This window comes from Marmota marmota, unplaced genomic scaffold, assembly GCF_001458135.2.
Source record: "Marmota marmota marmota unplaced genomic scaffold, marMar, whole genome shotgun sequence".
Classification (NCBI taxonomy): domain Eukaryota; kingdom Metazoa; phylum Chordata; class Mammalia; order Rodentia; family Sciuridae; genus Marmota; species Marmota marmota.
In genome coordinates, this window is record NW_025999900.1 from 21,429,897 (window position 1) to 21,445,929 (window position 16,033).

At 37.4% G+C, this 16,033-nt stretch overlaps 1 protein-coding gene across 1 annotated transcript; it reads left to right on the forward strand.

The window, feature by feature from the left end:
* The first annotated feature begins 9,122 nt into the window (after window positions 1–9,122).
* Window positions 9,123–15,410, forward strand: Clec14a (C-type lectin domain containing 14A). The gene is made up of 2 exons (XM_015491396.2): window positions 9,123–10,918; window positions 14,522–15,410. Exon 1 carries the CDS (start codon window positions 9,227–9,229, stop codon window positions 10,700–10,702), a length of 1,476 nt encoding a protein of 491 aa, XP_015346882.1. The 5' UTR covers window positions 9,123–9,226; the 3' UTR covers window positions 10,703–10,918; window positions 14,522–15,410.
* Window positions 15,411–16,033: the final 623 nt, after the last annotated feature.

Genomic DNA, 16,033 nt, shown 5'->3' on the forward strand with positions numbered 1-16,033 from the left:
TTTTGCCTAAGGAATAGGTTGCTATGGCAACATTCACCACCCACAGTCAACAGTCAAATTTCATTTCTCAGATACAACTATTAGAAAATAAATGGTCCATGTAACATTCTTTGTATTTGTTTCCATGTTCATTTGGAAAAATCTCCTACCTGTTCGAGGCATCTACGAATGTAATAAAAATGCCATTTTTAAACATTTGAACAATAATTTGTTAATTCAGACAAAAGCAGTCTTTAGATTCTCAATGTTTCCCAAATAGCTTTCTGTCAATATAAGGAGGGGTGTGTGTGAGGAGGTGTGTGTGTGTGTGGGGGGGGAACACAGTCATAAGCTACTTCAGTCCCAGATTTTGTTTAGTCAAACTGCTGCTTGTTTTGCAATAGGAACATGAAATGAATTGTAACATGCTATTTGCTAAAAAGAATTTTCTCTCTTTTATTTTTCTACCCCAGGCAAAAATGACTTAACTGTTTTCTGAAACAAGAAGGAAGGAGAATTTACCTCTCTTCAACAGCCTTGCCACCAAACCCAAAGGAATAACACATGCATGCTGGCTGCTGCCAAAGGCACACTTTCCCAGGATGCCTTCCAGGAGGATGGTCAGGAAATCCTGATAAGATGCCCTTTAAATAACTGGTGATTAATAATCATGAACAAAATAACATTGGAGAAGAATCTAAATGGATATAATACACTCTGAGTTTAATAAGAGTATAGCAAAGAAGGATTTAGACAATGTTCTTGTAAGAATCATTCAGAAAAAAAAAAAAGCTCAGGATTTTTGAACAAGTGTCATTTAAAAAAAAAAAACACACAAAACAGTCTACATGGATATAATAGGTTTCATTTCTCCCAGCCTCCCTTTGTATTTTAACTTTATTAGGGGATCTAATTTAAAACAATGAAGACTCATTTGTACATGGATAAAGGAGACAAGCACAATTAGCAGGAGACACACTAGGAGGCATTTTTAAAAATCTGGCCTTATGAGATCATAAATATAGTATGCAAGAATAAACGTACTGATTTAGCCTCAGTCTATGTTGAGTAACAGATGTACTCTGAGATTTCAAAGGAATATGCATCTTTTTTTAATTCAGAGAAAATGACTTAGGGGTTCTTATAAAAATTCTAAATATCAGACAAATCCTTCTGCTGTCCTGGCGTTTTCTATTAAAAGTGAGTAAATATTACAGCTAAAAATCAATGAAGTAATTCCTTTTGGAGAGGTAATGTGGGTAGGTGGAAGCCAGCTGAAGGGTATATATCAGGAAAACTGATATCAATAGGCACCAAGGGACCTGAGGCACAACAGTGACATGGGATGAAACAGTTCTCTGCTATGCATCTAGTTTTCTGGTAAAGGAGATGAGCGGGTGGTTTCACTGTAAATGTGAAGAAATTAAAATAATTTATCTTATTAACTGTTTTTTTTTTCCAAGTGGATTTTTAAAATATTAGTTGAATTTAATTCCTAACCTGTAATGACTGTTTCTTTTTCTTATTATCCAAGGCATTATAATCCCCTGGTGCTTGCAATTTGAAACAAGTTAAAAAATCAGTTGAGAGGCAAGACATAAACATACTGCAAAAGAAAAAAATATTACTTCTTTTACATTCTGGATGGGGAGAACTGAAACAATTTCTTGAGAGGAAGTAGAATCTCTATAAATCAAGGGGAATTTCCTGGTGGTGAAATCCAAACCAACCCAAATCTTTGCTAAAAGACATTTTGGTTGTTATCCTAAAGGGTCTCAATTGGAGTTGGTTGTTGCTAAATTCCTTTGTTTGTAATACTTATTCATTTTTGGAATAAGACTGCAGAATATTTGAAATTAATTAAAGGTATACATACAAATATAAGCCCCAATAACTATTCAGGATACAGCCTAAAAATTCACCAAGATCCTTACAGACATGAAATTAAGCCCTCAGAGGATATTAATAGAAAGAGGAAAGAATGCAGTTCTACCTCTCACTATGTCAATGGAGGGTATATTTTCCCAACTCAACTTGTGTTCTGTAAGTAATAAGAGATAACTCAATTTGAATTCTTTTGACAGCATACACAGTTTAATTCTGGTATCATGTGTAAATTGTTCACTTTGTATCTAAAGAACTAAAAGAATTACACCTTAAGGCTACCTTTGGTCCAACTGCTTTGAAAGAACACAATGGTGTGCTGGCCTCTGTGAGCAGAGTCAGCTACAAGTGGATGGTGCCTTGTTGGGTTAGTTCTCACCCTCACAAGTGATTCCCTGTGTGTACTGACCAAGAGCTCAGAACAAGGAAAACTTCCCTTAGGCCACTGATTGGTCAAAAAAGCCACAGGCCACTGATTGGTCAAGTAGAACAGGTGTTTAATTATTTTAAATATGAAAAGGCAAATCAGGGTTCTGACCAAGCTCGGTGATAAAGCAGGACACCCACGAGTTTAATGCTGTTAATGCTGTTGATACTAATCAAACAATGTGCTCATTGCTATTCTAGTTGCTCTAGAGGGTACAGATGTAGTCCCATTGCCAAGTATTAATGACTTCAAGAAATGTCATTGGGAAACCAGGATGAATACATAGGAAACAATAGAAAATAAACAAGTCAGTATGTTCCCAGAGCAGGAGCTTCTAGTTCTGCTAAAGGCAACAAGAAGCCATGGAGAGTTTTTAAGAGGGTATGTGGGAGGAGTAGGTGCAATCTGAGTGTCTGTGCATCTTACAATAACTGCTGAGGGCAGAGGGTAGTGGAGTGGGAGGGGTGGGGGATGGCTGCAGGAGTGGGCGCAAGGAACCTGGTTAGAAGACTATTCTAAGAGTCTAGGTGGCTTGGGCTGAGATGATGAGAACAGAAAGAGCACAGTGGGTAGATCTGAGATGTGTCTAAGATGGAATCACAGGATAGACTGGCTGATTGTTCATGAAAGGGAGGAAGAAAGAGATTTAAGGATATCTGTGATTTCTCCCTTGAAGTACAATCTAAACCTGAAGTAAGCAGTTCATGTAATTTCATCATGAAATGAAATTTTAAGCAGGATGCTTTTGATGTTTAAAAATAAAAACATGTAATGCTGTGACTATGGGTCAGATTTCTAACAGAATTCAGGATCAACTGGCTACAGTGATATACCCTATCAAAGTCAAAAGTGCTTCCTGGAGTATTCTCGCAACCCATACCCTTGAAAAGGGAGCTCTTGTGTTCACAGACTAGATGCTAAACCATAGTTCACAGGTTCCCACTCACTCCTCCAGGAGAATTTGATCCTGTTTCTACTCTCAGGACACTAGCTTTCACCTTGAGATCTCAGCTTCAAAGACATATCCTCTCTCTTCCAGGAACAGTGTGTCTAAGTAAATATCCTCCATAATCCTCTTGGATAGCTCCCTCCCTCTTTTCTTCACAGCCTTGTCACTCTTTGTAGTTATTCTGTTAATTTACTTGCAGTCTCTTTAAAGCAAGATGTTTCTGTTTTATTTATCACTGTACTCTGAGTGTGTGGCTCAGTGCCAGGATACGGTAGGTGCTCAATAACATGTGTTGAATGAATGGATGAATTCTCCATTCAATTCCATTGCCTTTGATAATTTGGGTACTTCATAGACACCTTCTTAATGAGCAGGAACTTGACAATCTTTATGTGAATGGAAAGAACATGAAAGATGAAAGAAAAAATTATGAAAAAATCTAATGGAATCTAATGTCTAACTAGATATAGGATTTGAAAATGCCTTATAATAGTAAGAATAAATCATATATATATATATATGTCAAGATAGAATCTGTTACACAGGGTGTATGAATTTGTCACATACATAGATCTTAAAATGAGCCTGCTATTAAGTGTAGCTAACAATAATTTCGAGGTTCCATGACTCTACAAGGTAAATGCTAAGGTAACTGCTGATTATCTCTAGTACTTACAAAGTGATAACAGATAAGCCTAATAGGATTTGAATTGAAGTAGCTATAATTTTTTTCTCTTCTTTTTCCAGTTCTGTGAAGTGGAAAGTCTACAGACACCAAAAAAAAAAGCACACATCTGAACTTATGGCATGACCAAACACACAATACAAATCCTCCCCAAACAGATCATAACATGAAGCTACTGCTGGATCAGCCATGGAAAGCTGTCCAATAACCTAAATAAAAATGCTGCACACTTTGTTATAATGGAAGTTTCTCCACAACAGGTCTTGAAGTAGTACTTCAGGTCAATTTATTAGAAGACATGCTAGCCAATGGGCTAGATCATCGCTGACCCCATGGAATTATGATCTGATTCTTGACAAAAAGCTAGAAAATTCCATATACTTAATTATTGCATTGTTCTAAATGGCACTTTATTATATTGTGTGTACTTTATATGTGTGTGCCTGCATGCATGTGCATCATGTGTGCAATCAACTGTTATTTCCTGAGTGCTAACTGTATTCCAGATACATTCATCATTAGGGACCTAGAATAAACGCCAAAGAAGACAATCACTGCTCTCAAGAAAATACAATCTAGTGGAGCAGTGTTCCTCAAACTACCAATGCGCACACAAATCAAGGAGGAATTTGTTAATAAGCAAATTCTGCTTCAGTGTGTCTGGGCAGGGCTGAGATTCAGCATTTCTAAATATGCCTTTTATTGCCAATGTTGCTGGTATTTGAGTAGCAAGATGTCTGATGACCTTGGTATTAAATCACACAAATAGCTGTATACTTACATTTGTGTTATTACTGTGAGGGAGAAAAGTACAGGAGACAAAGAGACCAAGTAAAGCAACAAACCTGATCTAAACCTCAGGGCTATGAGAGGGGATGTTTAAACCGAAAGTGAAAGGATGGTGGGAATAAAGCAAGGCTAAGTTTATGAAACCAACTATCTTGAATGCTGTTATACCTCTCTGCTCACAGGTATCCTCGGGGCATCCTATGCTTCCCGGTGTTTTCTGAACACCACAGTGGACTGGCCCCGTGTTGTGAGATTGCTGGAAAGAGCTAAGGCCATGTGATGTTGAGCTCCTTGTTTGAGGGACAATATTAGGTAAATAAATACCCCAGCTTCTTCTCCTCTAGGAGGACATGCTAAACTGGGATTTAGCATAAATCTTGGATAGCTATCAGTGGGATTGAATACTAGTCACCCACAGCTGTGATTCTTACAGTAACTTTGGCTCTTTGCTCTTTTCTGTCTCACATACAAATGAAAATATTAAGTAGATGATGGATATATGAATTTAGAGCTCATTCAAGAAGAATGGAGTAGGTATAAGTTTGGGCATTGCTGGCATAGAGAAGATACCCAAGACCATGGCATTCAATTTGATTTTGGGATTTTCATGTTTCTTTCTCATAAGACATGAAATGAAATTACCTGGGAGAGAGAATATTCATTAAAAGAGAAGAAGAACCAGTACTAGGTCCTGAAGTGCCGCAGCCCGGCTGGCTGGGCAAAATAACCGGGGGGTGACGAACAACTTGTGTAGATTGATACAGCAGGAGTGGAAGCCGGAAGCCGTTTATTGTAGGACTGGAGCGGTATATATACATTCCACACAGCTTATCTTAATTAGCATAAACTAGATACATCAGTCAATCAATAAGAAATCTCCACACTTAATGGCTCGCTGGTGTTACTTCACAAACCACTCCCTCTGGCATTTTGCCAGGCACCATCCAGACTTGTTTACAGACTCTAACATTTCTCTGGCAAAATGCCAGGTGTTATTTTGACTTGTTTACAGACTCTAACACTGAAGAACTCAAAGTTCTATGGACCTACTTAAAAAAAAAAAAAGTCAAGCAAACCAAGATGAACACTTGTAACTCACCAGTTAAAAAGGTCATTTTGCTAAGGTCCAGTCCAGTTCTAAAAGGCTATGGACTCTCACAATTCTTAGTCTCTACAGATTAACTTCTGAATGCCATGTTCCTCTGCTGGAATGCTGCCTGCATTTCAATTTCCTCAAGTATTTTTATATATCTTAAGTGAACTCAGAAATATACTAAGACCCAGATGTTGTTCCCTTTCAACAATAATAGAGTTTATTCATTGGGGATCAAAAACTTTATAAATTTGTCAGGTTACATGTGATTCGTGGAAATTATTTCTTTCTCCATATTGAATTGCTCAGATATTCTAAATTAATAATTAAATTGAAATGTTGGGCTGAACCTGCTTTCCTTATACATTCTCTCTAGTTCTTTGAGTGACTTTGTACTAGTGTATGAACAAATAAGTATCAGACATAATTTGTATTATTTAAAAATTCTAGAAGTGTAAGGAAATATTTTATTTATTGTGCTCTTTCAGACTAACAATTGGCTTAAATTTCACTGATCTGCCCTCATTTGTCTCCTGCCCAAAGCATTCATCACCCTATCTCCATTATTCCTTTTATCTCATTGTACAACTTTATTTTCTTAAAAAGTATATATATTTTATATATAAGTATTTAGCATTTTTAATGTTGTAAAAAATAATGGCCTATATGATCTTTTGGAAATTTGTCACTTAACATTGTATTGCTAACATTAATTCATATTGTTACTTGTGGTTACATTTCATTAATTTGATGGTTATGTCATATTCATTGAATGAATATAACACAGTCTATTCTCTATTGTTTCTGAGCATTTTGAGAGATTCTGATAGTCATTAACATGAACAAAACTGCTATAAACATCCACACAAACAGACACACATGCACACTCACACTTGTTCATTCGAGTAGTGAGGTATGGAGTATGCAAATATTCAATTAGAAGAAAAACTGGCAAGATTTTTCCAGTATAGTTGCTCTCATCTATAACAAGAAAAACCTATAGATTAACACTTCTTATTATCAGATTTTGAAGTATTTGGACATGAATGAAAGTAAAATGGTAACCTATTGAATCTTAATAAATGTATTATTCAAAAATAAAAGCTTTTCTCCATTTCTAAATTTTCAGATACTGTACTTTTCAAAATGTTAGTAGCATGTGAATCAATACAAACTAATTAATTATGAAATGATATGTGTCTTATTTCAAACTAATTTTTTTTTTCAAACTCTTCTCTCACATCATTTCAGGCATGGCCAAGACTATGATGTATAATCATTACGGTCAATATGTTCCTCTCTTGTAATATGCCATTACCTAGGCAGAATGCCAGGGAGTGAGATCATGTATTTATTATAAACTTTTCAGTTATTCAATCCTTTTTACTCTTGAAACCTCATCTCATCCCAAGTGATTTTTAAAATATCTAAGAATTTCCACGAACTACTTAAGTTTGAAAAAGGTTTTATTGAAATATGCCACACCGCAGTGACACATTTACCCAAGCACTGTCTGTCATAGATTGTACAGGCATATAGAGATAACCCAAGTGATCAAGTATTTTCAAAATTCATTCAATTTGATTTTGGGATTTTCATGTTTCTTTCTCATAAGACACTAAGTTACTTAATTTAAATGCAAAACCATGTTTGGATGTCTCAGACATTTGAAATGAAGCACTAATGAATGTCCTTTAAATTGGGAAACAAAAAGGGTAGGAGAGAAATCCTGCTGTGAAACTCCACAGTCAGCAAAAGCAACGTAAGTGGGATGATAATTCATGATGTTTATTATGGCTTGTTAAAATACATGGAATGTCTGGGACGAACAGAAAGTGAGAAGAATGATAAAATATATATATATAAACACATAAGATGGGAGCATGCAGATGTGAGCCTGATACACCTCCTTTCTCAACAATCATTAACCAGAGCAGTTTAACAAAATGAGCCTAAGTGTGTGGTGGTATTCATTGTTCATGGAATGGGAACTGTCATTCTGAAGGATATTTAAAACCATCATACATCATTATGAGTGCTTAGTTGAAACTCTGATTTCTGATTACAACACATTTGGTCACTGTTAGTCAAGATAAAATGGTATATTTTCTAAAATGATGTTGAATTGTCTAAGTTTACTAACAAGAAATTCAGACAATATAGATTTTGAAACTTTCCTTCCTTTATCTTTTCTTCCCCTCTTCCAAGTGAATATTGGTATTTATATTAAAATAGGCCACTTCTTGGTACTCTGAAGAAATTGATTCAATAATCTTTCAAATTACAAAGTATCATTTTACAGCATACAATATGCATCATAATGTAGTACATATTTTAAATTTTTAAGGATGTTGAACGCTAATGTTCTGAAAGGAGACTTTTACAACTTACTGCTATAAATATTGATACTTAGTCATGGGAGAAAATGATATTAAAATAGTTCCAAGAATAAAATCATACATAGGGCAGTTGTTTCTAATATTAATAAGTCCATGAACTCATTTGTACCTGACCTATAAGCTTGAAGAAAACCTAACCACCTAACAGTTAAGATCTATAGCCCTAATATTTCATTTAGGTGTAGAAATAGATTTCCTTTCCTGAATAAACTAATATGGGCTATTTCAAAGGGGGTGGGGGTGAAAATAAACTTTTAAGGCCAGTGCTGACCTAAGAAGCAAGTGTTTCCCATTTAAAATACCCGAAGGAATTTTAAATTCTTTGACTAGCTATCAGGACGACTGGATTTCCTTTGACAGAATAGAGAAGCAGAGCCCCTGGAAGAGATCTGCGGTTAAATAGTGCTGCCTCTGGTGTAGAGGGGAGATGCTAAGATTTCTCACATGACTTTTATCTCCCTACAAGAGCAGGAAACCTGAAGACTGGAGCCGTCTGCAAATTACTGTGACGCCAATTCCACCATCCCGGACAGAAACACAATGCGCGGGCGTGGGCCCTTTTTTCCAGTCCTTCCTGCCAATGTTCACCAATGTGTTCTGGGATCCAGGTCCAGAAATTCCCTGAGCAAGGAAAGCGATACACTTCATCCTAGTAGCAACTTAACTTTTTCTCCTGCTCTAAACAGGGCATTTGACCTTCTGGTCTGTGTTCCCAGTGTTCAGGCGCCAGCTGTGTTCCTGACCCCAGAATAAATCAGACTGCACCGGACCTGGCTAAGCTATGGACACATTTCCTGTCGCGGCCCAGGGGAAGCTGTTGGCCTCAAGGACTCTGGTGGGGATTCTGGCAGTTGGGGCACGGGGGCGGAGGAGAAGAGAGGGGAGGAGGAGAAGAGAGGGGAGGGGTCACCCGGTGGGGGGAGCCAGCTGTCTAGGGCGGTGACCCGGCTCCAGAGCCTCTCTGCGCTCTGGGGCAGGGCAGATCTAAATTGGGAGCAGCTGTGGACAGAGGGTCTTCACGATGAGGCCGGCTCTCGCCTTGTGTTTCCTCTGTCAGGCGTTCTGGCCCAGGCCTGGTGGTGGCGAGCACCCTACCGCCGACCGCGCGGGTTGCTCAGCCTCTGGGGCTTGCTACAGTCTACACCACGCTACCATCAAGCGGCTGGCGGCCGAGGAGGCCTGCAACCTGCGCGGCGGGTCTCTCAGCACAGTGCATGGTGGTGCTGAGCTGCGTGCAGTGCTCGCGCTCCTAAGGGCAGGCCCCGGGCCTGGAGGAGGCTCCAAAGACCTTCTGTTCTGGGTCGCCTTGGAGCGCCGACGTTCCAACTGCACCCTGGAGAACGAGCCATTGCGGAGTTTCTCCTGGTTGTCCCCCGACTCCGGAGAGTCCGAAAATGACACGCTGCCGTGGGTGGAGGAGCCACAACTCTCTTGTACTGTGCGGAGTTGCGCGGGACTCCAGGCCACCGGTGGGGTGGAGCCCGCGGGCTGGAAGGAGATGCGTTGCCACTCGCGCGCCAACGGCTACCTGTGCAAGTACAAGTTTGAGAGTTTGTGCCCTGCGCCGCGCCCCGGGGCTGCGTCTAACTTGAGCTATCGTGCTCCCTTCCAGATGTACAGCTCCTCTTTGGACTTCAGTCCTCCTGGGACCAAGGTGAGTGCACGCTGCCCGGGGGAGCTCTCCATCTCAGGCACCTGCGTCGAGGAAGAGAATGGCGCTCATTGGGAAGGGCTCCCCACTGGGGCGGTGCTCTGTCCCTGCCCCGGGAGGTATCTCCGTGCCGGCAGATGCTCAGAGCTCCCTAACTGCCTAGATGACTTGGGAAACTTTGCCTGTGAATGTGCTGCAGGCTTCCAGTTGGGGAAAGACGGACGCTCTTGTGTGACAAAGTGGGAAGGACAGCCTACCTCTGGGGGAACCACGGGGCTCACCAGGCTCCAGCTGTTCACTGAAGCCAGCCCAGTGCCAAAGAGACCGTCGTCAGCCCCAGTCCGTGAGAAGCCAGGAGAGATACCCCATGTCAGTGGAAAAGACAGTTCTGCAACATCTGTTTCTGAGATTCTTCAGTGGGGAACACAGAGCACCATATCGACCCTTCAAATGTCCCCTGGAATCAAGTCAAAGGCCACCATCACCCCATCAGGAAGCGTGACCTCCACGTTTAATTCCACATCTTCCTCTCTCATTCCCCATACTTTGGACTCCTCATCCACCGTGGTCTTCATACTCGTGAGCATAGCAGTGGTAGTATTGGTGATCTTGACTATGACAGTGCTGGGGCTTTTCAAACTCTGCTTTCACAAGAGCCCTCAGTCCTCATCAAGGAAAGGGCCTTTGGCCCCGGGGGGCAAGGAGACTGATGCTGAGACCGCTACTTTGCGTTCCGGTTCTGCACATTGCACAGACAGTGGGGTGAAGGTCGGGAACTCTGGTGTGCTGGACAGAGCAGAGGGCGCCTCGCTGGCAGGGTCCTCCCTTGGCTCTAGCAACACGTAGGGAAACAAGTCATGGACACTCCTTGTGAACATCCTTTCGCAATTTCAAGGAAAAGGGAAAAGAGGAACTTACTTGTGAGATGGCGAGTTCTACAGAAATTCCCCTTCAAATTTCCTCTGTGCCACCAAGGAACTCATCTGAACAGCACACCCATTCCCGGAAAGTGGATGAGGTGGAAGTGTCTTAGTGTGGTACTGGTGGGCAGGGTGGTATGGGGTGGGGGGGGGGAGGACAGTATTTTCTTATGTTCTGGAGAATTTAGAGAAGTAACAGAACATTTCAAGACACTGGAAGCAAATAGAAAACAATACATTTTTAAAGGTTATTTTTTATCAAAATAGGAAGGCAATCTGTCTATATTGTTCAGCTGGGAACATTACTGATTTGAAATTCCCAGTCAAAAAAATAAATAAATAAAAGATTGTTGATAACCCAGACTCAAATATGTTGGCTCCCACAAGAAGTAACTATTTAGGAATAATTTAGGAGCATGTTGGGAATTGTAACAAAATTTGGGGTCTGCTGGGAATAGCCACAAGGTACCTATTCCTTTTAGATTGATGGGAAAGTCCTTAAGCCCTGTGATAGAACAGATCTTTCAGAGCTGGTCACTTTTCCCTTTGTTCTTTTATCCTTTGATTTCAAAGTCACTGCTACTTGTGTGCTCTGCTATAAATCCACAGTGGAGTGTTTCCAGAGTTTCTGGCTCTGGAAGCAAATTATAGTTGACCACCAATTCAAGTGTTTTCTGTGTGCCCTTGCCCAAGGAAACAAATGATTTGTGTTTTCCCTTTTCAATGTTTGTGCTCTCCAGTGTAATGACCTCTGCAACCAAATCACCTTATCCTAAATATTAGGATGCTGATCCTCACTTCCAATTATGGTGATGTTAATTCTCAATTAAAACGTTAATGCTAAGTATTGATTTGAAATCTTCTGGGTGCATTAAAGCAAAAGTAAACTGGGTTTCTTTCAAAGTTGGTAGATGCTTGTGCACTTTTTAATTCATGGATAAACTTGATTGTCAATTCATTTCCTTTTCTTCTGAATAAGCATGTGCAGTCACAATACATGTTCATCTTGGAATGATTACAATTTAACAAGAGTCTCCCTTGACAAAGGCATGGTAAACAGCTTTTCACAGAATTAAGAGTAGAAGGAAGAAATGATAAATAAAAAAATCTGTCAATAAGTTATGATTTGGTATTATTAGGGAGTAATCAAAATGAAGCACTTCTGTGACAAAAAATTAAGACATAATAAAAATTACTATGTAGATGTATCAAGATTTCTGATTCTAGTTTTAAAGTGCTAAGAATTTAAAAGTGCAAAAGGGTTAGCTCATGGAGAGAGCTAGAGAAACAAGTTCAGTAATGAGGAAAAACAAAAATAGGAAAAAGCTTATGCCATATTTTCACAGAATTATTTTGATATACTTGAGTGTATAATGTATACAAAGGAGGATGGACCAAAATTAGTAAATTACCAAAAAATAAAATAATCTACTAGAAAATTTAAAAAGCTCAATGTATAAGCCCATTATTCTAAATATAAGTCTCTATATTTGGTATTTTAACATTAAAGGAATAAAGTAATAGATAATTTGCTTCATATGCTAAATATGTTTCTAAGTAATTACAGTTAAGTAAAATCATAAGTGAAATAGAATTAGCAACATTTGAAGGAACTTTAAAAGTTATCATTTCTTAAGTGAAACTAAAAATTAGATCAATAATGGCTTGCCAAATGTTCCCCAACTCATCAGAGTATGTCTCAGCTCACCTCTGTTTTAGTGTTATAGTTTTCCTCTTTACTACATGAACTCTCAGTAGAGAAGGTAACTATTGAATAGAGCATATAGTGATTGAAAAAATACCTTCATCTGTAACTTAACTGACCTATAACACACCCACACACACACACACACACACACACACACACACATGCACACACTATCTTAAAGCTGTATGCTTTTGTATTATTATTTCATGCAACAGAGAATGTGTCATTATTTTATAAGGCAACATATGGTATTATGGGTTTGGGGCTCTAAATATTCTTTGTGAAGAATAAATGGGTATCAGTATTATTTGGTTATTGTTCCTTATTATTCCTCTTATTAGTATATCAAAAAAACTATTTGTTTTCTTCTTTGATTTCTTGACAGATAATTGCAGACCAAGTGGCACTGAATATCCTTTTATTTCTGGCTCTGAAGTCTTCCCTTAAAATGTTGATTCTGTGGTAGAATACAGCCAGCCAAATATAGTCTCTTGAGCCTATTTGAAGATAGGGTCAGTGTTCAGCCTCTATATTACTTCTCTACTATCACTTTTTATTATTTATCAGTATCTTTGAGGTTCCTGCCTTTCTTGCTCAAAAACTTCTACTCCCACACTCATCATTTAGCTTCCTGTCCACTCATTTCCTTACAATGAAGACTTGGAACCTAATTGATGACCTATCTCTCTATCCTAAAACCTGTCATCATCTTACACAATTTAAATCATCTTGCACGACTCCTTCCATGATAATGAATTTCAATTCCTTGACTTCATCATTTCCAGTAACTCACAGTTAATTTTTGCCATGTGCTTGAACTGCCTCACAAATTTGGATGGTTGTGAAACTGCTCCACATCTGAAATCACGACACATATGTGCAAACGTGTTGAAACATGTGTATTTAATGAATGATTGCCACTGATTAGAGGTAAACCATTATTGTTTGAACTTTGATATTCTTTCTTTCTTACAGTAATAAGCTTACAGGGAATAGTAGCCTGGCATGATATTATTTTTTTTCCTTTTATTTCTTTTTGAAATAATTTTGTATTTACAGAAGCTAAAAGTACCATAAAAATAACTCTTTTTTTTTCCTGAATCATTTAAGAGTAAATTGCCAAACCCATGACTCATAGCCCCTGAATATTTTAATATTTACTTCTAGGTGATCTAGTTTGTTGGCATATAATTATTCATAGTATTCATAGCTAGTGATATTCTCTCTTCCATTTTGGATTTTGCTTTTTTCCTTTTTTTTTGATGGGTAGGCATTAGTAGTCAATCTAACTAAAAGTCCATTCATTCTGTTGATCTTTTTGAAAAATCAATCTTGGGTTCATTGATTTCCCTTATATTTCTACTCTATATTTCAAATATTTTTATTACTTTGTTTCTTATCCTTGTTTTGGATTTACTTTGTCCTTCTTTTACTAGTTTCTTGAGAGTAGAAATTTGGGTTATTGATTTGAGATCTTTCTGTTCCAATATATGAATTTTCAGTATATCTCTCTGGGCACTTACTTCTTCAGTGACATTCAACAAGTTTGATCACATCATGTTATCATTTTTCATTCATCTCAAAGTATTTTTTAAATTTCCCTTGTGTTTTTTTTCCCTTCAATACACTGGTTATTTAGGATGATGTTGCTTAATTTTCACATATTTACAAATTTCCCTAAATTCCTGCTGTGTTATTTTAATATAATTCCATCATGAGTTAGAAAACATAGTTTATACGGTTCCAATCCTTTTACATTTATTGAATCTTGTTTTCTGGTCTTCCCCTAACTTGTGTATTATGAAAAATATATAAGTGATCAAGAAGAATTTTGTGTTCTGATGTTGTTTGGTAGAGTGTTTTACAGAAATCTATTAGGACTAGTTTATTTATAGTGTTTTTAAAGTATTTTATTTTATTTTGATCTTCTGCTTAGCTGTCCCATTATCTAAGTGAAATCTCTAATTATTATTGTTCTCTATTTATCCTTTCAGTTCTGCCAGGTCTGATGCCATGTATTTTGGGATCTCTTATTAGTTGTGTGTGTGTGTGTGTGTGTGTGTATATATATATATATATATATATATATTACATATCTTGGTGGATGAGACCTTTAATCATTATAATATTTTCATCTTTATCTTTAGTGACCGGTTTTTGTTTATAGTTTTGTTTTAAGGTCTGTTTTACTTGATATTATCTGGCTATCTTTTTTTTTATTTTAAGCATTGAAGAATATCCAAGGATTTGCACATGCTAAGCAAGTGATCTTCCACTGAACTATATCTCAGTAGGGATATAGGCAGATTTTAGGATAGAGAGAAAGGTCATCAATTAAGTTCCAAGTCTTCATTGTAAGGAAATGAATGGACAGTAAGCTAAATGATGAGTGTGAGAGTAGAAGTTTTAAGGTCTGTTTTATTTGATATTATCTGGCTATCTTTTTTTTTTAAGTATTGAAGAATATCGAGGGCTTTGAACATGCTAAGCAAGTAATCTTCCACTGAACTATATCCCAGTATTTTCAAAAATGATTATATTTTGAGAAAGATTCTTATTAATTTGCTCAGGCTGTCTTTGAACTTGCATTCCATTTGCCTTGGCCTCCTGAGTACCTGCTGGGATTACATATCCAACTGCTTTATAGTTTTTGCTTGGTATATCTTCTTATATGTTTTAGTTTTTAACCATTTGTGCCTTTTAATCTGAAGTGTGCCTCTTTATATATTTGAACCATTTAAAAAAAATCCATTTTGTAATCTCTGCCTTATGATTTGAGTGTTTCATAAATTTGCATTTATTGCTCTACTGTTAAGACAAGATTCATATCTATTTTCTATTTACTTTCTATGTCTTATCCATCTTGTTCTTCTATTCCTCCATTACTGTCTTCTTTTGTATTAAATAAATATTTTATAGTGTGCTAGTTTAGTTCTCTTGTTTCTTTTCCTTTTGTAAACAAACGTTTAAGTAGTTGCACTGGGAATAAAATTTAATATCTTAGCTGGGCGTAGTCTGTAATCCTAGTGGCTCGAGAGGCTGAGGCAGAAGGATCTCAAGTTCAAAGCTAGCCTCAGCAAAAGTGAGGTGCTAAGCAATTCAGTGAGACTCGACTCTGTTTCTAAATAAAATACAAAATAGGACTGAGGATGTGGCTCAGTGGCCAAGTGCCTCTGAGTTCAATCCCCAGTATCCCCCCCCAAAAAATTAAACATCTTAACTTAAAAACTATGAGGATTAATACCAGTTTAACTTCAATAATACACAAAATTTTTACTCATATGTAATAATTTAGAATATTTTATATATTATATCAAATATATACGATATATTTATTATATGTTCTACACATTAAATATTATATGGTTTATATATTATATAAAATAGATATTATATATTTTATATATTAAATATTATCAATTATTATATAATTTTTGCTCATATAATCTTCTTCGTTGTGTTATTATAGGCAATGAAATTATGTATTTATACAACATAATGTCATTATCATATTTTTGGGGTTGTTGTATTATGCAAATATCAGGTAAG

Bases quoted from the DNA above. Each gene is read 5' to 3' on its own strand.
- Clec14a (XM_015491396.2), top strand. From the start codon at position 9,227: ATGAGGCCGGCTCTCGCCTTGTGTTTCCTCTGTCAGGCGTTCTGGCCC.